This window comes from Podarcis muralis, chromosome 2 (genome assembly GCF_964188315.1).
Source record: "Podarcis muralis chromosome 2, rPodMur119.hap1.1, whole genome shotgun sequence".
Lineage (NCBI taxonomy): Eukaryota > Metazoa > Chordata > Lepidosauria > Squamata > Lacertidae > Podarcis > Podarcis muralis.
Genome location: NC_135656.1, coordinates 80,173,953 through 80,196,295, shown reverse-complemented (window position 1 = coordinate 80,196,295; position 22,343 = coordinate 80,173,953). Strand labels below are relative to the sequence as shown.

The following is a 22,343-nucleotide window of genomic DNA, read 5'->3' as shown; positions in this document are numbered from 1 at the left end:
ATTCAGGCCAGCATGAAATGAAGCAAAGGTGACATAAATTCCAATAATTTAAGCCATTGTTCTTTTGACAGATATTTTTAGTTAAACATAAATTGTTATTAGTGAAATAGCTGGATTACATTAATACAGTTAAGAAGAATGTTAGGAACTTCCTCCCACCTCCTAATTTTAAAAATACTTGCTCTTCCCCTATGCGTTTGATACAGGGCATTTATTTCAAAATATTTCCCCAGATTTAGTAGGAATATTTCAAAACAATGGGCTTATGAGTTTCAGCTACATTTTGTGTTGTTTTTTTTACAAACGAAGTACTAATATTACCAGATCTTCCAAGTTTACTTTGCCATTTGAGCTTGTATTCACTTTTCAGAAGATTCCTTGCCACAGTCCCACCCCCGCCACCCCAAAACACCAGTTTTTTAAAATTTGAAGTTGCCAGGATTGAAGATTGGATGAGGTATTGAAGCTGAATTCTTGGTCAAATGGCCAAGAGAGAAAATAAGACCTGCCCAAAGGTATTAAACATTAATGAACTAAAGCAAATCAGGTATGTTCACATCAGAGTTCTTACTACTTTCATCAAACAATAAAGACTTTGTTCCCTACTGTACATTTACACTGCCCAGCCTTTTCGTTACCTTATCTTACCATGCCTTACCAAAACAAACAGTATCCTGATAAAGGTACAGTAAAAATCCTCACCTGAATGTAATGCATAGCACTGTGCTTGATGCCCCATGATCCAGATAAAGGCAGGAGCAACAGAAGGCTGCTCTTTGAAGAGATGAGGAAACACTGCACGCAAAATTACACCTTTGAAACAACGCTCAAGATACGGGCATTAGGATTGCCCATTGCTTGCGTTATGTAGCATAACGTTTTTCTAAAGCGTATCCCATGTGTTAGCGAGAAATGGGCTATCGTTCCTGTGACATTGGCAAGACTTGCTGCATAAGCAAATGGATGACAGGATGGTAGTACAACGAAGAGCAAGAACCAGCCAAAGACGTCCATAGAAGTTCCACCACAATGAATAGAAGCTGTCCCACAGCAATGGCTCATGACTGCCACATGGAGGCCACTTCCAAGTTGTTCCACAGGCCAGCTGTGGTCATGCACAGTGATTACCATGTGAACTAGCTTTCCCCACACAATCACAAAGGACTTGAGAAACGTGTCTTGAAGCTATTTCACATACTAATCATATGAGCTGGCTCACGGAATATGTAAAGCACTTCCCATGACGTAGCCATGGGCTATACACAGTCCTTTGTCCTGACCAAGTGTAGGGAAGGCGATTTCAGCCATAGATAAGAGCAGCATTGTTCAGTGTTGGTGAGACCTGGTGCATGGTAGAATACAAGATAGAGTGGGAATAGCTGATATTCATTCACAAAGTGGGGTTGCAGCATACAGCCAGAGACCCAGGTGAGTACGAAAACGCTGGCAATATATCTCTCATGTGGCACAACATACACCAAGGAAGCAAAGGATTCACTGTAAGCATGATTCTTTTCTCCAACTGAGGAAATTTCACATTTGTATAGTTAACATGTTATTTTACATTGGCCATAATAGCCATGTAAACATCTTGTCAATATTAACAGGATCCACCCAGCTCTGCTGACACCTCCGATTTAGTTAATCTTTTTCAAACCTACACAATGACAAAGGGAGAGAGAGAGAGAAACTCGTCAGTATGATTATTTCAAAATACCACACATTGGTTTGTGGGTCAGAAAAGATAGCACTTTCATGAGCATTTAATTTAGAAGTTTGAAAGAAGCAGGGATTTTAGAGGCAGCAGTCCCAATAGTTCATGCTGGTTAAAAGCATGAAGAAGTCTGTGCTTTTAGTACTCTGTCTCTAAGGACCCTCAGGGAAGTTTACATGGGTCTCCCCTCAAAACCTGGAGCCATGACAATCTTTGGAGCTGACACACAATCTCTTAATCCTGAGCCCTTTTTTCCTGGGATGAATAGAGTTTTTCTATTAAAAAATGGCAAAACTACAACTATTATCTATGTGCTGTACCCAAATGATTCCACGGGGGTATATAAAGACACTTCAAGAGGGCAGTAGGTATTACCAGGCGCTCTGACGCTCTGAAGCAGGGGGATGAAACTTTCCAGGATACTTCTAATGCGGTGCACTATTAGGGAAATGAAAGACAAATGGTTATATGCAAAGAAGCAAAGAAAACTGGACAAGCTAATAGCTCCACTACAACTCAAACTGTAATATAAACATCAAAGGAATGTTGGTATATTTTAAAGTTTACACCTAGGTATAAATACGAAGCAGCTTATTTTGCTGTTAAAAGTGGTACATGCGAAACACTTACCTAGACCGAAATATATTCCAGTTGTTTCTAAGCCTGCGAAGGTCATCAAACCAATACCAAGGGAAACTGTCCAGTCTAAAAATATACATATATATGTTTGTATTATATTATGTTCTGTGTTACCCAAACGAAAGCAGTGCATTCCAGTTTTGATGTACTATACCTTTATATCTGTAATAGCAAACCAACAAGGTTCCAATGGCAAAACAAAGAATGACAAAATGGAAGAATTCATCTGAAATGATAGAGAAGAGAGAAGAAGGTTCTTACGTTCTTAAAGGATATCACAAAATCAAACTCAATGCCCCTATTGGCTGCAATTTGAAATTTTCTTGTACTAGTGAAGGTCGTCTGCTTTTGGAACACATATGTTTGTGGAGGGGGTAAGGTGATGATTACTCACATACTTTAGACCAACAGTCAGTACTTTCACTAACTGCACTGTACATATATATAATTTATGTATACTTTCCAGAGGCATCAACTCAAGTGAAGAACTTAAGTCAGCAACCCTCTTAGCCATATACATTATTTAAAATATGGAACTATGCTTTATTCCCACACAGCTAAAAACGCCAAGAATCAGCAATTAATTGTGAAGACTTTAAGCAAGTTTACTGATTAATTACTAGGAACTTTATATATGGAAGTCCAAGACATGAAGTCTATGATTATGCAATGTTGTGGAAAAGGCACTCTGTCCTATATGTGCTCACATGCAGTATTTATTTACTTATATAGTGGTACCTCGGGTTACATACACTTCAGGTTACATACGCTTCAGGTTACAGACTCCGCTAACCCAGAAATAGTACCTCTGGTTAAGAACTTTGCTTCAGGATAAGAACAGAAATCGTGCTCTGGCGGCGCCGCAGCAGCAGGAGGCCCCATTAGCTAAAGTGGTGCTTCAGGTTAAGAACAGTTTCATGTTAAGAACAGACCTCCGGAACAAACTAAGTACTTAACCCGAGGTACCACTATATACTATTTAATAACAAAACGGTCTTTGAAGCTGTTTGCAAGTGTGTAAACCAATTACACAAGTATTAGAATCTAAACATCCATAATTAAACCACCACTACACTGTTTTTTCACAATTCTAAAAATGAATTCTAGCATTTTTATCAGGTACGTGCACATGGGAGAACTTCTGGCTCATACCGAGCAGGTTTTGCATTAAGGGTATGTGCATGTTAATGGCTTGAAAACACAGCAAGGCTTTTCCCCTCGTACATTTCAAGTTGCATTCTAAAGTGCTGTACGTGCTATGACCTGATTTGTTTCTCTGTGCCTGCAACCTCACCACCAAGTCCTATTCAACAGAGTTGTGCATGCACAATGGATGTCTGAAACATACACGTCTCAGCTTAACCATGGCTTACATTTTCAAATAGGATGGAAACACATGTCTGAGGGAGAACACATGAAACAGCAGCATTACTCAAGAAACCACAGCATACATATGGATTCTGGCTAATGTCACGTGTACTCAGGGGCGGGAGTGCATTGGAGCCAGAGTAAATGGCAATGTACCCACAGCCTGAGTCTGAGGATCAGTAAAACTCTTACCATCTTTTCGTATGCCTGGTAGCCACCATCTTGGGTGGTGAGGTGGGTGGCAGGGAACATTTTCATACACTATGGGAAATGAAATTTCAGTTAAAAGTAAAAGTCAATCCCAGGTACACAAACTGAAGCTGAGCCACATCATATTAGCCACTGAATTCTATTATTTATTATTATTGTGCTATTTTTCTATTTGGTGCATTGGTCTATGGACTTCAAGGCATTTTACAACACCTAAGGACAAAATAAGGCCCATCCAATCTAACACTCTGTTCTCACACTGGCCAGCCAGATGCCCAAAGGAGGCTTGCAAGCACACCTGAGCCTAAAAGCAACCTCCCCACCTGTGATTCCCAGCAATTCAGTTTCACTGCTTCCGACAGTGGAGGTAGTCATCAAAGGCAGCATTTCTTAAAAGGCTATCCCTGGGAGCAGGGAATAGGGTCAACTGTTGCAAGCCCCATGCCCTGGGGGTCTTCCGCCTGGCCAGTTCTGCCTGTCTCCTGCCCACCCAGCAAAGGTGCCAACTCCTATGGGCTGAGCCCTCTATATTCTTTAACAGGGGGCTCAGCCCCCACAATATTGAGGGGGGGGGCGTAGGAAGCCAAACACCAAGCTCCATCTGTGGTCACAAGCAAGGACTAGTTTGAAAGCTGGATCAATATGCTCTGTTTTTTGTTTTGTTTTAGGAAATCCGCCATTGAGTGGCCCAAAATGCTTTAAAATACAAATCTATTTCACAAAATATCTTAGAACCCTTTGTAAGTAAAAGCAAACATTCTCCTTCCTTGGAGGTTTTTAAGCAGAGGTTGGATGGTCATCCGTCATGGGTGTTTTTAGTTGAGATTCCTGCATTGCAGGGGGTTGGACCATTGCATGATTATAAGTTTGTATGATATGGCAGATCATGCAATGCTGAAGCTTTCATAGCCCAGGCAGATAACATGGTACTTGTATGAGACTTAAAAGGCATGAATTATATAGAAAAGAACAACATAATCTGCAATTTATATTTACCAGTTGCAGGTTCCCCCTCTCTGCACACAACTTCTGAAAAATAACACAGACTGATATAAAAAGTGCTTTCAGATTTTCACGATTTTGAGGTGGGATTCAGTCACATAGTGACAAATTCGGGCTGTGCAATTAAAGTTAATCTGGCAATCTTGTGCAACAAGCCAGCCTCTTCCTCCTCCTCCTCCTCCTCCCCACCAAAAAATGGATTTATTTTTTTTGCTAGAATTAAAGTGATGGGGAAATGCATTGGAAAACATGGGATAATTACTTGATACAATGATGTATAAATATCCCTGCAAACAAATCAGAGCGAATGCTCAACAAACAGCTGACATTACTTAATCTATCTTTGTGGAAACAAATCAGAATGAATGTTCAATAAATAGGTCGTCTGGAGGGGACCAAAGCAAGCAAGCATCTCCTTTTGCAAAGCAAACCAGAAACAAACCACATTACAATACTAGGAAGTGCATATATATGAAGATTCTTCCTACCTGGACAAAAATAAACCTCTATGTATTGTAACAACTACTTGCCTTGCTCACCATGCTTCTCTGACTGCAACTCATCAACCCAAATAACAGTATTATTTTATTTATTTTTACTTATTTATTAAATTTGTATGCCACCCTGCATCCTAAGGTCAGGTGGTTCACAACAATAAAACCCATGCACAGAAGCCATTGAGTGAAGCTACCACTAGGGGGAGCAATGAAGACTTGTCTTGAAACATCCCAAAGCTAGAAAATTCTAGCTGCTTTGTTCAAGCTCGATATAACCCATTTCTTTCCATGTGGGGCCTTTTGTTTAAGGAAGAATTCACACATTTTGTGGCAGCAAATAGGGTTTACCAATACATGTGTCTCTCCCAGAAGAGAGAGGCATGTCAATTTGGCCCAGAAGAGAAGCAAAGAAAGAAGAAAGGGGGTGAAGTCTGGGGCCATCTTTAGCATATGCAGCGTCGTGGTGCAAAGATCCGCCCAGCGCCCCCAAATTTAGTTTTTTTTAGGGGCGCTCCTAATATTTAGTGAGCTTTTTCTAGGGGGCCTCCACGCTTTTTTAAAGGAGGGACACATCGCTAATAAAGGACAAATAATACCTTCGCTGGAACTAGCACGCAGCACCAAAAACAGCTTTTGTCAGCCAAAGCGCCGGAAAAAATACAGAATAACAACAACGATGAAAGCTGTTATGACCAATCAGTAACAGCCACTGATACAGCCAATTGAAAAAAGGACCAATAGCAATAGACAATCTACAGCTGGCAGGAAAAAACAACACTGCTTCCAGATTAAAGCAGTGAGGCACGCACACACACACAGTGGCAAGGGGGGTGGAGAGGCTACAAGGCAGGACTTTGAGGCAGATTTCGGGGCTGTTGCTGCAAGACCATTGAGCCTTGAGCCTAAATTACAAAACTGTACTACTGTAAGTTCTCACACAGCTCTTTGAGGTGGCTTTTTCCACGCCTTCTCCCTGCCCCCCGCCTCACGCTTCGGACCTGGTGGTGCAGAGCGGAACAGGGTCCAAGTGCCTCTGAAGGGCGCTGAAAGCGTGCAGGCACCAAGCCCCAGCTCCGCCTCGCTTACCTCCCCGCTCTCCCCTCCCTGGACTCTCCGCCAGGCACCCTCCACAGCTTGGCGCCCTGGTTGCCGCACCACTACACCCAATGGTAAAGACGTCCCTGGTGAAGTCAACAGCAGCAGCAACATGGAGGAAGCAGTTGGTCCACTCACAGATGCAGAGTGTGGGGTATTACCCAAGGGCCTCTCAAACCTAAAAACGGTGCTGCTCAGGATTTTAGTCGACTTACCTGATTCACCATGTGGAACTACGTCTCTGGGTGAATCTAAAATAATGCACAGATAAAAGTATGGTTAAGGTAAAACTTTCCAGCTTATGTTGCTGTCAAAATATTAAAACTCCTGTTATAGTTTGTTTTTGTGGTTTAATTTTTCTTTTTGAGCCCTTTTCAATTGATGGGCAGGTTATCATTTCCATATCTTTAATAATTTGACACAGCATCTACAAACAAATACTAACATAGTAAAAGGCAACAACAAAACTTGACAAGGCATTACAAAGTCCTGTGCATTTATTATTACTGATTTATTGAATTCATATCCCACCCATTCTCTCTCAAAAAAAACACCAGGGCGGCAAATAGATGAAATACTGTAGATGGGTCTACAGCTGATGCCAAAAGTTCCTCAGTGCCAGCCATATCTCAGAGGGGGCATTCTGCAGGTTTTCTGCAGAATGAGTGGGTGAGAGAAAGGTTTGCAAAGGTCCAGCCTGTTTCAGCTCAGCACTAGTCTGAACGTGGCTGCTGGGTTTATCTGAATATTGATTTGCAAGTGCTTTTTCCATGTTGAAGCTTGGCACTCAAGATAGCTCCCAAGTCAAGATCTGTTCTTCCTGCACACAGACAAAGCATCATACAATCTTTTGGAGTTACCTTGTGATGGACTCTCTGTTCTAAGCTCCTCAGAAGAACTTTCACCCTCACTTTCTTCTTGTGGTTTTAATTTCTTGCCTCGTTTTGGTTTCCCACCTGTTCAAAGTATAAGAGAAAAACATCGAAGATTTTCATGATGTACTACTGATGGTAAAGCACTTTCATGTATTATTTACATATCTAAACAGAGTTAGCCTTACATACTTTAGTAGTAATAATATTTATTTATTTATTTATACATACATACATACATACATATGCCGCCCATCTGGCTGGATTTCCCTAGCCACTCTGGGCAGCTCCCAACAGAATACTACAACTACTACTAATAAAGTGATAAAACATCAAACATTAAAAACTTCCCTAAACAGGGTTGCCTTCAGATGTCTTCTAAAAGTCAGATAGTTGTTTGTTTCCTTGACATCTGATGGGAGGACATTCCACAGGGCGGGCACCACTACCGAGAAGGCCCTCGGTGTTAGTGCTGACAGCCATAGCTACCCATTTTAAAATGAGTGTTCAGTATAAGCGGCTAGTGTTTTTCTTGTACATTGCCTTGAGACAATTCTATAGAAGGTGAATACTAATAATTAGAATAAGAATAATCTAATCAGAGAGTAATTTCCATAAAAATAAAAATTAACTTAATCAAGAAAGGCTAAATTACAGACAGTGGTACTGCTAAAACTGAAAGAGAGATCTCACCAATTCACATATCCCATTCCAAGCCCAAAATCAGGATGTGAACATGCAGACTTTGGTATCCAGCTATTTTATGGGTGGGTATGACTCAAAATATTACAGAAGAATAAACTGAAACAAAACACATGGATGCCTGCCTTCTGAAAAATGTCACTTTAGTACAGCCAAGCACACCAAAATATATTATACTTGGTTGCCCAGTTGTCTTTTAAGCCAATAATGTGCCCCCCGGCTTAGTCTCCCCATCTTTCCATTACCTTGTTTTCCTCCTGTATGAACTAAATCAGCAGAATTTGAGTTACTCATTGTTGTGTCTGTTTAAAAGAGATGGAGAAAGAGATTGTAAATCTGGTTAAGTCCTTCAGATCTTTCATAATCCATTTCAAATCTGTTCAGGCAGAAAGTGTTAACAACCGTTAAAAAATAAGGGGGAGGGGAAAGCAAATGAGAAAACCTGAGAGTTCCTTGAGAAAGAACTGCTTCACACATGAGTCATGTGACACGACATTTTATTTACTGCAGTAAGGCTGCAATTCTAAGCATGCTTAACAGGGAGTAAGCCCAGTTAACACATAGTAGGGTTGCCATATTTCAAAAAGTAAAAACCAGGACACCCCAAAAGTTGTTATGGTTTTCTGATTGACTTGCCTAAAATCTAGGACACAGCACAACCTTTTGGAAACCCCCCCCCCCCACACCCAGGTACCAATTCCACCTTTGAAATCCTGGTAACACATTGAGTACCTAAGATTGCAATGTGGTAACACATTGAGTACCTAAGATTGCACTGAATGATACAAGAGAAACACACGAAGCAGTCACATGACTTGCAATGAGAGCATATTTTCTGAGGAACAGGTTTTACTGCCAGCTATAGCAACGCAAAGTCACAAAACAGGACGTTATAGTGGCATTCTGGTCACGTGACTTATCCTGGACCTTTCAGTGGCACTCATTGCCATTGACCATGGTGTTCATCTACATTATCTATGTTGGGATTTGGGGGCATCATGCTGTGGCATTTCTGTCCCTACCCAACTGATGGGTTTCAGAAGATAATGCTGGATAATGTTTCCTCTTCCCCACGGCTTTAGGGCCAGGAGGTCCCATAGAGCTCTATGCTGCATTTCATGCTACATGCAACTACTCAGAAAGGTCGCTCAGGGATTTGGCATGTGATGCCATCAATATGGGATGCCATCATCAGGTGAGGTAGAAGAACTGCTGAAGAGCCTGCAATGAGCTGAAGACTACTCAGAAACTTCATTTCAACATATGGTAGCCACCAGAAAATTAGTCAAAACCAACTGGTCAGAACACTTCACCGGTATTAAAATAGCTTGACTCCCTTCCAGTTTGTTTCTGGGGGCAATTGGGGATACCGGTTTTGGCCTTTTAAGCCCTATAGAGCTTGGAACCAGGGAATCTGAAGGACTGCTTACTCCTTTATAAATCTGCCCACGAGTTGAGATAATTCTCAGATGCTCTGCTCATAGCTGTCAACTTTTCCCTTTTCTTGCGAGGAATCCTATTTGGAATAAGGGAATTTTCCTTTAAAAAAAGGGGAAAGTTGACAGCTATGGCTCTGCTCCAGCTCCCCCGACTCGCAGAAATGGTGCAGGTAGTGACTAAAGTCAGGGCTTCTTTTTGTGATCATGGTCAGGTTTCAGAATGACCTCCCTAATCTGCTAGCATTTAGGCACCGGCTAAATAAAACATTTTGTCCTCATGCTTTTAATAGGTGCGGATCCTATGGGACTTCAGATGCTGCTGGGCTACAAGTTCCCTCATCTCTGTCTACTGGTCAGTAGGCTGATGGGAGTTGGAGTCCAACAACAATTGATTCCCCCCCCCCAATTTAATTAATTATGAACTACCTCTTCCTTCACTATTTTTACTTTTAGTTTTCTAGCATAGCGTTGTATGGTTTTCTTTCAATAGTTTATCATTCATTGTTTCAATATTTTACTCTGTTCCATATTTTGCCATTCTTCTTGTTAGCTGCCTTGAAAGATTTATTCTGAATGATGGAGACAGAAATGTTTTCAGCAGACAAACAAATGGCTAGAGGCTGGTTCCCTGTTGTCAATGCTTAGAATCGGTGCGGCAGTGACTTTAGAAATGGTCAACAAGCAGGGTAACAACAACACAAATCATCAAAACCATGTAATGATGACAAGCTTACAGACTGTCCTAAAATGTAATGTACCATTTCAGTGATGCTGGAACCACCTGGAAATCCACATCATTCAGTTTGTTCAGATAATTTTGGGGTTATTTTCCTTCACTGGAACACAGCCTGACTGTTGGCCCTAGAGTGATCAACTGTCTCAGGGATATTTCTTATTCTATAGGACTGTCCCTCATTTCCTTCATTTCTGAGCCTCACAGCTCTTTACTGAAGTAATGAAAATAGACTCCAGACGAGCCTCTTTTTATATATATTAAAAAATAGCTTGATCTGACAAGTGGCCTGCAGTGAAGAAGAGGAGCCAATGAAATAGCTTTATGCTTGGATGAGTTGCTGTGAATTGTGTTGAGCCTCAGAAATGGAATTCATTTTAATTGTTATGCTTTTCCTAAGCCACTGGAATCTACTTGCTCGTTTCCAACTCAGTATAATGAAAAAGGTCCAAATAGTTGTGAGACCTATATATACCTGCAACATCAGTTCTCTGCACTTGTATTTTATAATATTTCTTGATTTCCACATAGGAATCCTACAGGTTTGAAAGAATGCTGCTATAGGCAACATACCATGAGAAAGGGTGGGGTGGTGGGGTGGAGAAGCCTGGGTGTGCCTTGGCTTCTCTGATACATTGCTAACAAGACACAAGTAAGCTTGAAATGCATGAAGAGTAATTATAATATATTTGTCTAACAAATACATCATGAATGAAGTCGATGCACAGCAGATCAAGTGGTTAGGTGATATCAGTTGAAGCAGCGTATAAAGTATTGCAAATCCACCAAGAAAGGGACAGGGAATTGCATTGTCTTATTTACATGAAAAGTAAGTAGCTCAGTGGTAGAGTCATAGTTTTACACACAGAAGGTGCCAGTTTCAATCCTTGGCATCTCCAAGAAGGGCTGGAAATGTCCTCCACCTGAAATCCTGGGAAGTCACTGCCAGTCACTGTAGACCAGGCTTCCTCAAACTCGGCCCTCCAGATGTTTTCAGCCTACAACTCCCACGATCCCTAGCTAGCAGGACCAGTGGTCAGGGATGCTGGGAATTGTAGTCTCAAAACATCTGGAGGGCCGAGGTTGAGGAAGCCTGCTGTAGACAGTACTGATCCAGTGGGACCAATGGGCTGACTCAGAATATGTCAGCTTCCTGTGTTCCTAGTAATTAGTAGTAATATCTAAGCATTATCATTAAGTTAGTTAGTGATAATAGCTTAATTAAAAATAGTTTAAAGTTTAATAAGAGTTAATTTAGGCTTATAGCTCTTATAGAAGTAGAGAGTGAAAAATAATCTCTGCCTACATTGCATTATTTTAAAAACAGAACTCCAGAAAGAGGACACTGCTTATCACTGAAGCAACATGTGTATTGCTAACCTTTCATAGCCAAAAGCCTATTTCATCAAAGGCACAAAGTGGACAATAAAAAAACATATATTTTTTTGGCTCAACATGCACGTTGTATTGAATTATATTAAAGACTCAGACCAGCCTCTGCCAACCTGGTGCTCTCCAGATATTGTTGCCTACAAATCCCATCAGGCTGTGCTGGCTGGGGCTGATGGGCCTTGTAGTCCAACACCATCTGGAAGGCTCCAGGTTGGTAAAGTCTGACTTAGAACATTTTGAATAATTTCTTTCTACATTTCTCTTTGTTCAAACTTCTGGTGCCTTATCAATTTGGTAGTAGGCAGATTCAGACTTTCTTTTTTACTGGTTTTTGACTATGTATTGGGAATCAAATGGTCACAGATTGAAGAGGCCCAGTGCATTAAGGTTTCTGTGGTTTGTTAGACATGCTAGGCTACAGTTTCTTTGGCAAGTGTTGGCTGTGAATCCAACATACACCTGCTTCACACAAGCTCCTGCCATTCAATCCCCACTCTACAGTGCCTGAAAAAATGTTATTGTCGGGAACTATTTATCTGAATCCAATCAATGAGCCTTAAATTCCACACATGGAAGTAAAATAGCAGCCATGTACTTATAATAAAACCACTATCAAGAGAAAATGACATAGGCATAGAAAAAATAATAATCAACTGACCTGTGATGTTACTATGTATAATTGTCTCTTTGGTAACTCTAAGTAAGTGCTATTCGGTTGGTCTTGCTATTTCAGAGATGAACTTCCTGAAAGAAAAGAGAGAACTGTGAATGGCCAAGGAAGGATTCTTTGCTAGAGCAGGGATAACTGGGTGTGTATCTCATGCAGGATGTCACTGTGCATCCTGAGTTGGGTGTGTGACAAATCATAATTCTGTGTCGAGTAATCTGAGATCAGCTGTTGTAGGCAACCACCTGACTCACAGCAGCTGGTGCAGTTTCAGTTCACCATGATCTGAGTGGGCAAGACTGTTGTGATTTTGCTGTCATTGGGAGCACAGGGCATGAGAGCAGGGGTGGGGTGGGGGGAGAGAGACTAAAGCTATCTAGCAACTGCTGTTGGCCTGGCTCTGAGTGCTCTCCACTGCCATCCCTGTTGCTTTCAGTGGCAATCTAAAACTGGCTCATGGGAACCAGCAGTTACAGTGCTTGAGGCTGATTGTATGCAAATAACTGGCTAGGTGTTGCCAGTCACAAGGAAAAGTTGGTAAGTGCCCTTGCCTTTCAAGAAAGCCATTTTCAATGGGAATTGTTTGGGGAAAATGTGTTCTTTTTTCTGGTGTTATGGGCATGGAGTCACACCACAGTGACGCAGACTCTAAGCAAGAAGACAGACAACGGAAAGTGAATATTGATAGTGTGGGGGAAGAGGAGAGAAGGAGTGGGCTCAGGCTCTGCAAGATTGGCCACAGTCTGCCAGTGGTCATGAGGCACTGACCATTTTCTTCCTAAGGACAAGTCCCCACTGCTATTTAGTGCCTGAGACTCTTGAGGTCTGAGCCTCAGGAGACCAGTCAGCTGACAATATCAGGAGTATCAATTCAAATTTAAGTGAAGAAAATCTCATTACATTACAGAACCACTGAGATAGCAACTCTAGGAACTCCCAGACATTGGATTAGCATTAATGCACACCACTTTATGTACAGCCAGCCAATAATAGCTTTATATCCCTTCTTAGACACAAAAGACCTTAGGAGATATCAAAGGAGGAAACGCAAATGGGGTGGCAGGAGATTGTGGTTTTGTTTGCATCTAGTCTTCCTAACACGCCAAATGTTGAGAACTGGATAAAATGACACATAAGGGCAGCACATTATTGCATGTCTCTTTTACAGTGAAAGGCTGGGAGGTGCCTAGTTATTAGCTGTTACAATGATACTGAGTTTATTTCCTGTTTTCAGTGCCTTAGGAGATGGCATGCAAATATATCTTCTGACTCTACTGCTACCACACATTCATGTCCAGATCATATGGGGAAACTGGGAAGAGTGGTTATCAGAGATGTGCTCCTAAGAGAAAGTATAGTGGGCAATGCTATTTTTCCAGAGAAATAGGTGCCAGAAGTCACCATGAACACCATCCTCGTTCTCTTAGAATAGCAATGGTGCCTACCTGAGAGGTGCCAGAACTGAATTCCAGCGAGTTTTGTCTGGGGAAAAGCCCTGATAATGGACCTAGAGAGGAAGAAGCTTTGTGTGCTTCAGCAGTTTCATGCATTCAAATTCAGTATGGGCCAACTTTTAAACTGAAATTTCTAAACCAACTTTCAAACAAAAAGAAAACACCACAAACACAAGGCCCATTATCAGGGCTTTTCCCCAGCCAGAACTCACTGGAACTCAGCAGTGAAACAAATGGAAAACATCTTAAAAGAAAAACTCTGGTCCACAGCATTCATTTAAAGCACATGACTTCCTCAAAAAACTCATGAGAACTGTAGCTTAAGCCTAAGCTTTCACAGGTGAGGTATCTCAGGTAAGAGAAGAGCCATGGATGCAGATCTTAACATCCAGGAGACTGGTTTGTGGGTCCTTTTAGTCCCAGGTCCCAGGCTGTGCATGGCTTTAAATATTATAATCAGCTCTTTGAATTGTGTCCAGAAACATAGAAAGCCAGTAAAGCTGAGGAGGCATGTTTTGACTGGCCAGTTCCAGTCACTACTCCTGTAAGGTAAGGTAAAGGACCCCTGGATGGTTAAGTCCAGTCAAAGGCGACTAAGGGATGTGGTGCTCATCTTGCTGTCCACAGACAGTCATGTGGTCAGCATGACTAAACCACTTCTGGTGCAATGAAACACTGTGGTGGAAGAAGAGTGCACGGAAACGCTGTTTACTACTCCTGTGGCTGTATTTTGGCACCAACTGCAGAATAGTTTTCAAAAAGACAGACCCATTTACAACATGGGTTCCACTGAACATTTCTTTTTAAAAATGATTTGCCTTATGTGGAGTGTCATTTTGACTTCCCTCTCCCAAATTGTGAGGGCTGGGGGATGAATTTGGGAGTTTTTTTTTGAGGGGATCCAACATTTACCATGTAGTGACAGCTGCCTCTAATTTTGCTGCTTCCTCCTTTAAGCCAGGAGCAGTGTACCTGTAGCCCTCCAGATATTTTAAGACTACAATTCCCATCATCCCTGACCACTCGTCCTGCTAGCTAGGGATCATGGGAGTTGTAGGCCAAAAACATCTGGAGGGCTGAGGTTGAGGAAGCCTGCTGTAGCCTTTCCAATGTTGCTAGACTCCAACTCCCAGGGGCAAATAGGAGTCCAACAACTTCCAGATCAACAGGGGGCACCCATCCTTGTTTTAAACTGTTTAAAAGTTGCTCTCTCTGTTGGTGACTTAAGGAAAAGGAGGAGGAGGGATTCTGACTGCTGTAACCATGTGTGCCCTGCGAACGATGCTAGCTCTTCATGCCACAGATACCGCCTGGGCTTCCCAGGTAATGGAGAGATCCAACCGTCCTTCCGAATTGCAAACTTGATTTTTAAGGGGAAATTCAACACCGTCCAGAAGAGGAAACCCCACCTCATTGATCAGTAATACAGGAAGTTGTCTTAGACTATTTGTTCATCTGCCTGGCCTGACTGGGGAACCTGTGCCCCTCGCTGATGTCGATGAACTCCCATCAGATCCAGCCAACATGGCCAAAGGCAAGGATTCGTGGGAGATGTACTTGAGCAACACATCTCATCCTTTTAACTAGAGATGCTAGGAACTGAGCCTAAGACCTTCTGCCTGTGCTCTGTCACTGAGTTATAGTCACTCCCATAAAGCCAGCTAACAACAATACCCCTGCCTAGCTGTCTAATAAATTGAGCTTCAGTTTATGAGCCCTAATCCAGTCCCTGGCACCAGACATCTCTTTAGCACATTTACCACTTGAACTGCATTAGATTAAAAGGAGAGAGACAGCTGGATGTCTTCATTATACAGAGGATGATGGAGACACACCCCTTTACCCTGGCTTCCAACACCTGAGATGTATATTTTTAGGAGCCACCTTATTTATTTTAATGTTAGTTGGTATGGGGGGCTCTTTGTAATTGTGTTTATACACTGAGAATCAATAAAACTTCTTATAATAATGTTGTAACCCCCATTGGCACCTTAAGGTGTAGGGCAGGCAAGAGCTGAAGGAAGAGCAGAGGAAGAGGAAGAAGAGAAAATTTGTAAAAATTCTCAGAGATACCAAGAAATGTGTCATGATAAGTGTGGAATCAGACCATAAGATGTCAGATGCAGAGGTAACCTGGACAAAACGTCTCATCTTTTCCTTTGAAGTACTCATTGAACTGTTGATTTATGGTAAATCTACATTACATATTTAAACTAGGTTTAAAAGAGGTTTAGTTGTAGGTAGTAGAAATTGTTTGATAAAGATCACTGCCCTATTTCTCCCAGAACTACAATTCCCATAGTCTCTTGCTTGAGAGCATTTAGCATTAAACAGATTTAAAGTTCAGTTAAATGTGAACTGCTATCTTATAGTGGTTGTGAACTATCCATTAATTAGAAACCAGAACAGATGGATTTGAAACCTTTCTTAACCACACAATGAGAAATCATATTTCGTATATAACACAAAAATCACCAGCCAAGTAAGGTTTACTACATACAGCCAGACCGTAAAATTCTAAAACTTTGATCAGGTTAGACAGAACACCAAACAAATCACTTACCAGCAAAATATTCTTGGTTTCAAGCAGTGTGTTCTCAGCTAACCACAGCAAAATTAACACTTTGCTGAAATAGTAACAAAGAAGGATAACAAAATTCATGGAAGACAACACCTCTCTGTATTCTCAGGAACAAGACTTTCTAGTTAGTTTAGCTATGCTCCTCCCTCCTGCTACAAAACATCCTATAAGGTTGGATTGTTACTCATTGAGTTCATTACTAATTGCAAAAGCTATACGCTAATGGCTCATGCTAATTGTATTTAAACCTAGAGGTTTCATAATGTGTTGACACATTGCAACAACCCATTCCTGCTTGCATTCAGAGTGATCTTGCACAAGAAAATGTGACTTCCTCCAAAAAATTGTACTCAGAAGCTAAAGTCCACATCTGAGACATTTTTAAATGAACTGAAATGAACTGGAGTTCAGGGGTTTGTACAAGGCTAATTCTGATCCTTCTGTTGTCTGGAAATGCAGACACTAGAAGATATTTCCCATCTGTCTAAAATCAATCTCAGATCAGATATTTACATAATTGTTTAAAAGTTTGTTTGAGAATGCTTTTCTTTGCAGCTGGTAAAGAAGATTGTATTTAGAGCACAACCTGTTCTCCTCCTGAAGCCAGGAGGAAGTTGGGAGCCTTTTGAGGCTGCATTTCATATCAGGCAACATTATTAAGTCATTCCTTGTCTCTCCCTCGGCATCAGCAGAATACTCAGGACCAGGGCCAGCCTGAGACATTTTGGCACCTAAGGAGAACCACAAAATGACACACACCTACACACCCTGCCAGGGAAGAAGGGGTGAGATCTACGTTTTGATCTGCTGCCCCTGTGGATCTTGCTGCCTGAGGCAGTTGCCTCATCTTGCCTCATAGGTGGGCCAGCCCAGGACAATTTGATGTCAGAATTGGGTACTGCATTCTAGTCCAGCATATTGCTCCATGCTGAGTCTCATTCTCTGTGACAAACACAATTACTTCAAAGGCTTCAGTGTTTACAACATCCCGTGGTTTGCAACTTCAAAACAGCAGGTAGCAACTCTGGCCAATTATCTATCATGTGTGTCAAGTTTATGCAACGTGCCCTTAATTGGGAGACGCCTTTTAACAAAACAGGCAGGGTTACAGATAGCAGACATCTTTACCACAAGGGCATTTATCCACAACTTTGGGGGATTTTGCTCCATACCAGTATTTACTTGCAAAATTTCTACCCTGCCTTCCCTCCAAAAGGAACCCAGGCTGGATCTAGGCACATCAAAGAAGCGTTTCAGTTAAACACGGTGTATACTTTGTATGAGAAATTGGGTTGGCAAAAACAGAACTCCACAGCACCATCTGGTATCACTGTGTTATAATGCATATGCACCACATATAAAGTGCTTTTTCTTTGCCAGTGTAGCTGAGTTCCCAGTCAAATTACAGGGAATTTGTCCATTTTACTTTCTTTGCCTAAAAATGTATAAACCACCTTTCATTGTGCAATCAATGCAATAAAACAACCAGATATTTAGAACAGATAAAACCACTGATACCTAGGAATACCAATAGAGCTGGTCCAAAAAAATCTGCTTGGGAAAACCCTCATGAATACTTGTATCTTCATCAGCAGGAAGGAAACCATCACCACAAGTGCCCACCATATCCCTAGGGTAGTCTTTGCCAGCTGATGCCCCCCAAAAGCTTGGAACTACAACACCCATTAGGACAACCAGGTTGGCAAAGGCTGCCCTACCTTTTGACCTCTGTTCATTTCTATGGTCCCATAATGTGCTTATCGCTTGATTTGCACTCTTTTGGCACATGACTAGAGAGGGTGTGTTTTGCTTATCTCACATTGAGACAGGTGGAAGAATCCTGCCTGGTTTTGTATGACAGTGTCAACAGAGGAATAGGCAGGTGAGACCTCAAAAACACAGCTACACACATACACTTTTGGAAAAATGCCCTGGGAAGGCTGCCAACCTCCCCAAGTCTTTGGAGAGTCTCTCTGGTGGTCCTCTCTGGCTGTAAATCTCCATCTGTCTAGAGAGAACGGTAATAAGCGACCCTTCTCTCCTGAAAAGAGCATGCCAGTCTTCTGGTATATCATGGCAGAAGAAAGACTCATTCGTAGTTCTAAAACTACTTTATTTACAGTCTTATATACAGAGACTCCATCAGTACATCTGTGCTCTCTGAACACCAGTACAGAACTGCAACACATACAGAAGTGAAACCAACTTCCAACAGTACTCAGAAGTAAAAGTTAAGACAGACTTCCTTTATCACGCTCTCCCAGACACTCATATGATGTATGCAAATCATAGTACCATAGTACCTTTCGCTGGAGCAGCTCGGATAGATAAAAATCCTAACATACTCCCCCATTTTTAGGTAACTGTAGCTGCATAAGCTAGTGCAGCATCAAGGTACATAAACAAACATTTGTCATACACATAGTATACCCCTGTTGTACCAGTTCCACCTTTGGAACTACCTGCAACTGGATTGACGGGTTCAAACCTCTGGTTACCTTTCTTCCATGGGACTAGAGCTCTTGCTCTACCTTGGTCTGAGGAAACAGTGCTGACTCTTGCAACCTTCAGGTGTGGACAAACCTTGTACCTCACTCAAGACCTCAGTGTCTGAAACCTGGTTTGAGCTGCTAGCCACAGCTTTATATGCAACAGCTACATTAGCAAACTTCTGAGAGTACCTTCTGGGTGGCAGTCCCTTTGTGACTCTCTCAGATCTACGTATCAGGTGCAGCTCCTCCTTGCTGGCTGGTTCTAAACTACTTTATTTACAGTCTTATATACAGAGACTCCATTAGTACGGCTGTGTTCTCTGAACACCAGTACAGAACTGCGACACATACAGAAGTGAAACCAACTTCCAACTGTACTCAGAAGGAAAAGATAAGACAGACTTCCTTTCTCACACTCTCTCAGACACTCACATGATGTACACAAATCATAGTACCATAGTACCATTCGCTGGAGCAGCTTGGATAGTTAAAATCCTAACATACACACCAAGCATGGAAGAAGAGGGGATTGGGAGATTGGGGGACATTTGTTATCAGCTACTTACCATTCTGCTTTTCTTTTGATTCTTGGCTTGTAAAACTGAAAAACCTACACACACCACAGCCTCTTAGACTCAGCTGCTTCTACTAGAGGCCTGATGTTAGTCAGTAGCTCTCTCTGCTCTTCCTCTTCCTGCCAGCTTCCTCTCTCTCTCTTACCTCACTTCTTCTGCTGCCCATATACAGCTGACATACCATGGGTAAACACTCAGTGGCTTGTAAATACACGGGGTGGCTTGAAGACAGCATAGATACACCTGGAAGAGAAAAATTAAATACTTCGTTTAATGTTAATATTAAATGACCTTTTCAACCTCTTTTTAATATTCAGACATTCCATCACCGAAATACTGTTTTATTCTGCAAGGTGTTCAGTGCAGCATGCCCCATTTCAAGCATTCTACACAGGCTTCAACCTTTAGTGATGTGGTTACCAAAAACTCAGTGTATGCCCAAGTTATTAACAGTACAGTATATTGTATGTATGCCTGACACATTAAAGAAAATCAGTTGGATAACAAATTTGCATAATTTAGCAGTTTTGTAGTTTGGAAAATTGGAGAAAATCTCACCTATATTTCTTCCATTTTTTCATAGTTTTGTTTTATGTTTTTTCTCTTTTTTATGTTATATTTTATATCTTTGCATGAAATTACTCATTAAAAATACTTTAAAGATAAGAAGGTTATACAGTGTTTTCTGTGTATAACACGCCCCGTGTACAAGACCCCTATTTTGGGGGACCCCAAATTAAGAAAATGGGGGGAGATGAGAGTTGTTGAGTGCAGAGTTGTTTTTTTGGGGGGGGGGGATTGCCAACAATCTTCCTCCTCGCCTAAGTCAATGATCGCCTGCCAGTTCACCGCCAGCACCAGCCAATAGCACACCCAATTGCCGCAGCAGCAGCCAATCGCCAGCAGGCCTTGCCACAGCCACTAATCACCCCCCCAACCACCACTGACAATCTCCTGCTCGCGGCTGCCACCAATTGCCCATCCCCCCTCTGCACTATCCGTGTATAAGACGACCCCCAATTGTTTAAATTTTTTATAATAAAAAAACAGTCTTATACATGGAAAAATTTGGTATTTTCTTTTTCGAATGCAGGGCTCTTCGAACATTCTACTAACAGTGCCATCATTTTGCTGTTCTGCTTCCAAGAGCTACAAACCATTGCCCTACTAATATTCAAAAAGATGGCTAGCTTCCATAGACAATTTTTATAGTTCCATGAGCCAGCATGGAGAGATTGGTTTCCATTATTTGCACTGCTTAATGTGCATAGCTGCAGGTATTCTCAGTGCTCCATTTTACCAGCCCTGCGGCACCAGACTTCTGGTACTCAGATTCAATAATGGGCTGTTGGATTCAGAAAGTAAAGGCTATCAAGTAGAGACTTTGTCACATAAAAACGAGAGATTGAGAATCAGATTACATACCTGAGAACAACACAATTGCCCAAATGTTATATTGAATCAGGGAGAGCAAAATATTTTAAGGCATAGAAGAAATATGAATATTTCTTATACTTACACCAAGACTGCTAAAGCGAAGACAGATGGCAGGAAAGAACCCAAACAGGAAAAGGAGACTAGCTAAAAAGAACAGAGACTGGTAAGGCAAAAATAGAATAGCTAAAGGCAGTGCTTTTTATATAGAAAAAATGGTGCTGGTAATCGCCATGAAGTTGTTACAGTAAGTGCCACACTTTTAACATTAAAAAAGGTGCTGGTACTGCATACCTTTGAGTACCCTCAGAAAAATGTACTGGCTAAAGGCAACAATGAAGTAGTCATTCATTCATTCATTCAGCCTTTATTGTCATAATTTAGACAATAAAATCATAAAAGAGGGGAGGACATCCCAACCCAATTTTATTTCATTTACCTAGGAACAGGAGCTTTGCAAAATCCCAGTGTGATATGCACTCTTACGGAATGGGAAGTAGAATCAGTTCCTTATTCCAGAGGATTTGTTGGAAAGGCAGCAAAACGTCATCTGCAGGAACTAGGCTCCTGTGGACAGACCAGAATAATAACAATGTCTTTTGTTTTGCATATTGACCTTTTTGCAAATTAATTTTTAAGATTTTTTGTATGTTTGACAATTCAATAGAGCGTTTTTAGAGACAACTTTCTGCTTCGTTCCTTTAATTCCACCAAACTCTGCCAATAAAGGCGGGTCTCAAATTTCAGTTGTGCCCTTTGTGATGCCAAAATTTGCTCCCCTTTCCATTCTACATAACAGCCGTGGATCCCTCTGCAGCACCACCAAGGCTTCACACACAAACTGGTTGCGCACCCCTAAATCTGCCTCTGTTGCTGGAGTGCTATTCTCAAAGGCATTCTTCACATGTTAGAGCATTACAATTGAGCCAGTAACCTTTATGTTGAGTACCCCACATACTGAGCCATTCATGGGTGGCAGGCAGCTTTGGGACAGTTCATGAACATTCATGCAGTGAGAATTTAGAGGATATACCTGGTGCCCTCCGGACAACAACTCTCATCCGCCTCAACCAGAATGACTGTTGGCCCATGCTAATGGGAAGTGAAGTCCTCACCTGGAGGACCAGGTTGGTGAAGGAATGAAAAGGTTCTCCTAAAGCAGGATGGAGTAACCTGTAGCCCTCCAGATCTCATTGGACTCCAATTCCCATCAGCCTCTGTCAAGGAATGAGGGGTGGACTGTGGCCCAACAACATCTAGAGGGAAGCAGGTTCTCTACCCATGTTCTAAAGCAAGATTCTGTGTCATCATCATCATCATTAATATTAATGGAATTTTCATCCCATCATTTCTCTGAGGAGTTGGGGCAGGATACATGGTTCTCTTCCCACCATTTCATTTGTTTTCAGAAATTATACATAGGAAATAAGATGAATAATAAAGCGTGTCCAATACGTGCTTATAAAAAGTAGAACAT

The 22,343-nt window shown here is 41.6% G+C and overlaps 1 protein-coding gene across 1 annotated transcript; it reads right to left on the bottom strand.

The window, feature by feature from the left end:
• Positions 1–412: 412 nt before the first annotated feature.
• TMEM40 (transmembrane protein 40) lies at positions 413–21,117 on the bottom strand. Its single transcript, XM_028719024.2, has 13 exons — positions 20,952–21,117; positions 19,424–19,675; positions 16,348–16,411; positions 12,322–12,407; positions 8,345–8,401; positions 7,386–7,481; positions 6,741–6,776; positions 4,928–4,960; positions 3,914–3,982; positions 2,508–2,579; positions 2,345–2,419; positions 2,090–2,152; positions 413–1,657 (listed from the first exon to the last, which is right to left on the bottom strand). Exons 5-13 carry the CDS (start codon positions 8,391–8,393, stop codon positions 1,638–1,640), a joined length of 513 nt encoding a protein of 170 aa, XP_028574857.2. The 5' UTR covers positions 8,394–8,401; positions 12,322–12,407; positions 16,348–16,411; positions 19,424–19,675; positions 20,952–21,117; the 3' UTR covers positions 413–1,637.
• Between the last annotated feature and the right edge of the window lie 1,226 nt (positions 21,118–22,343).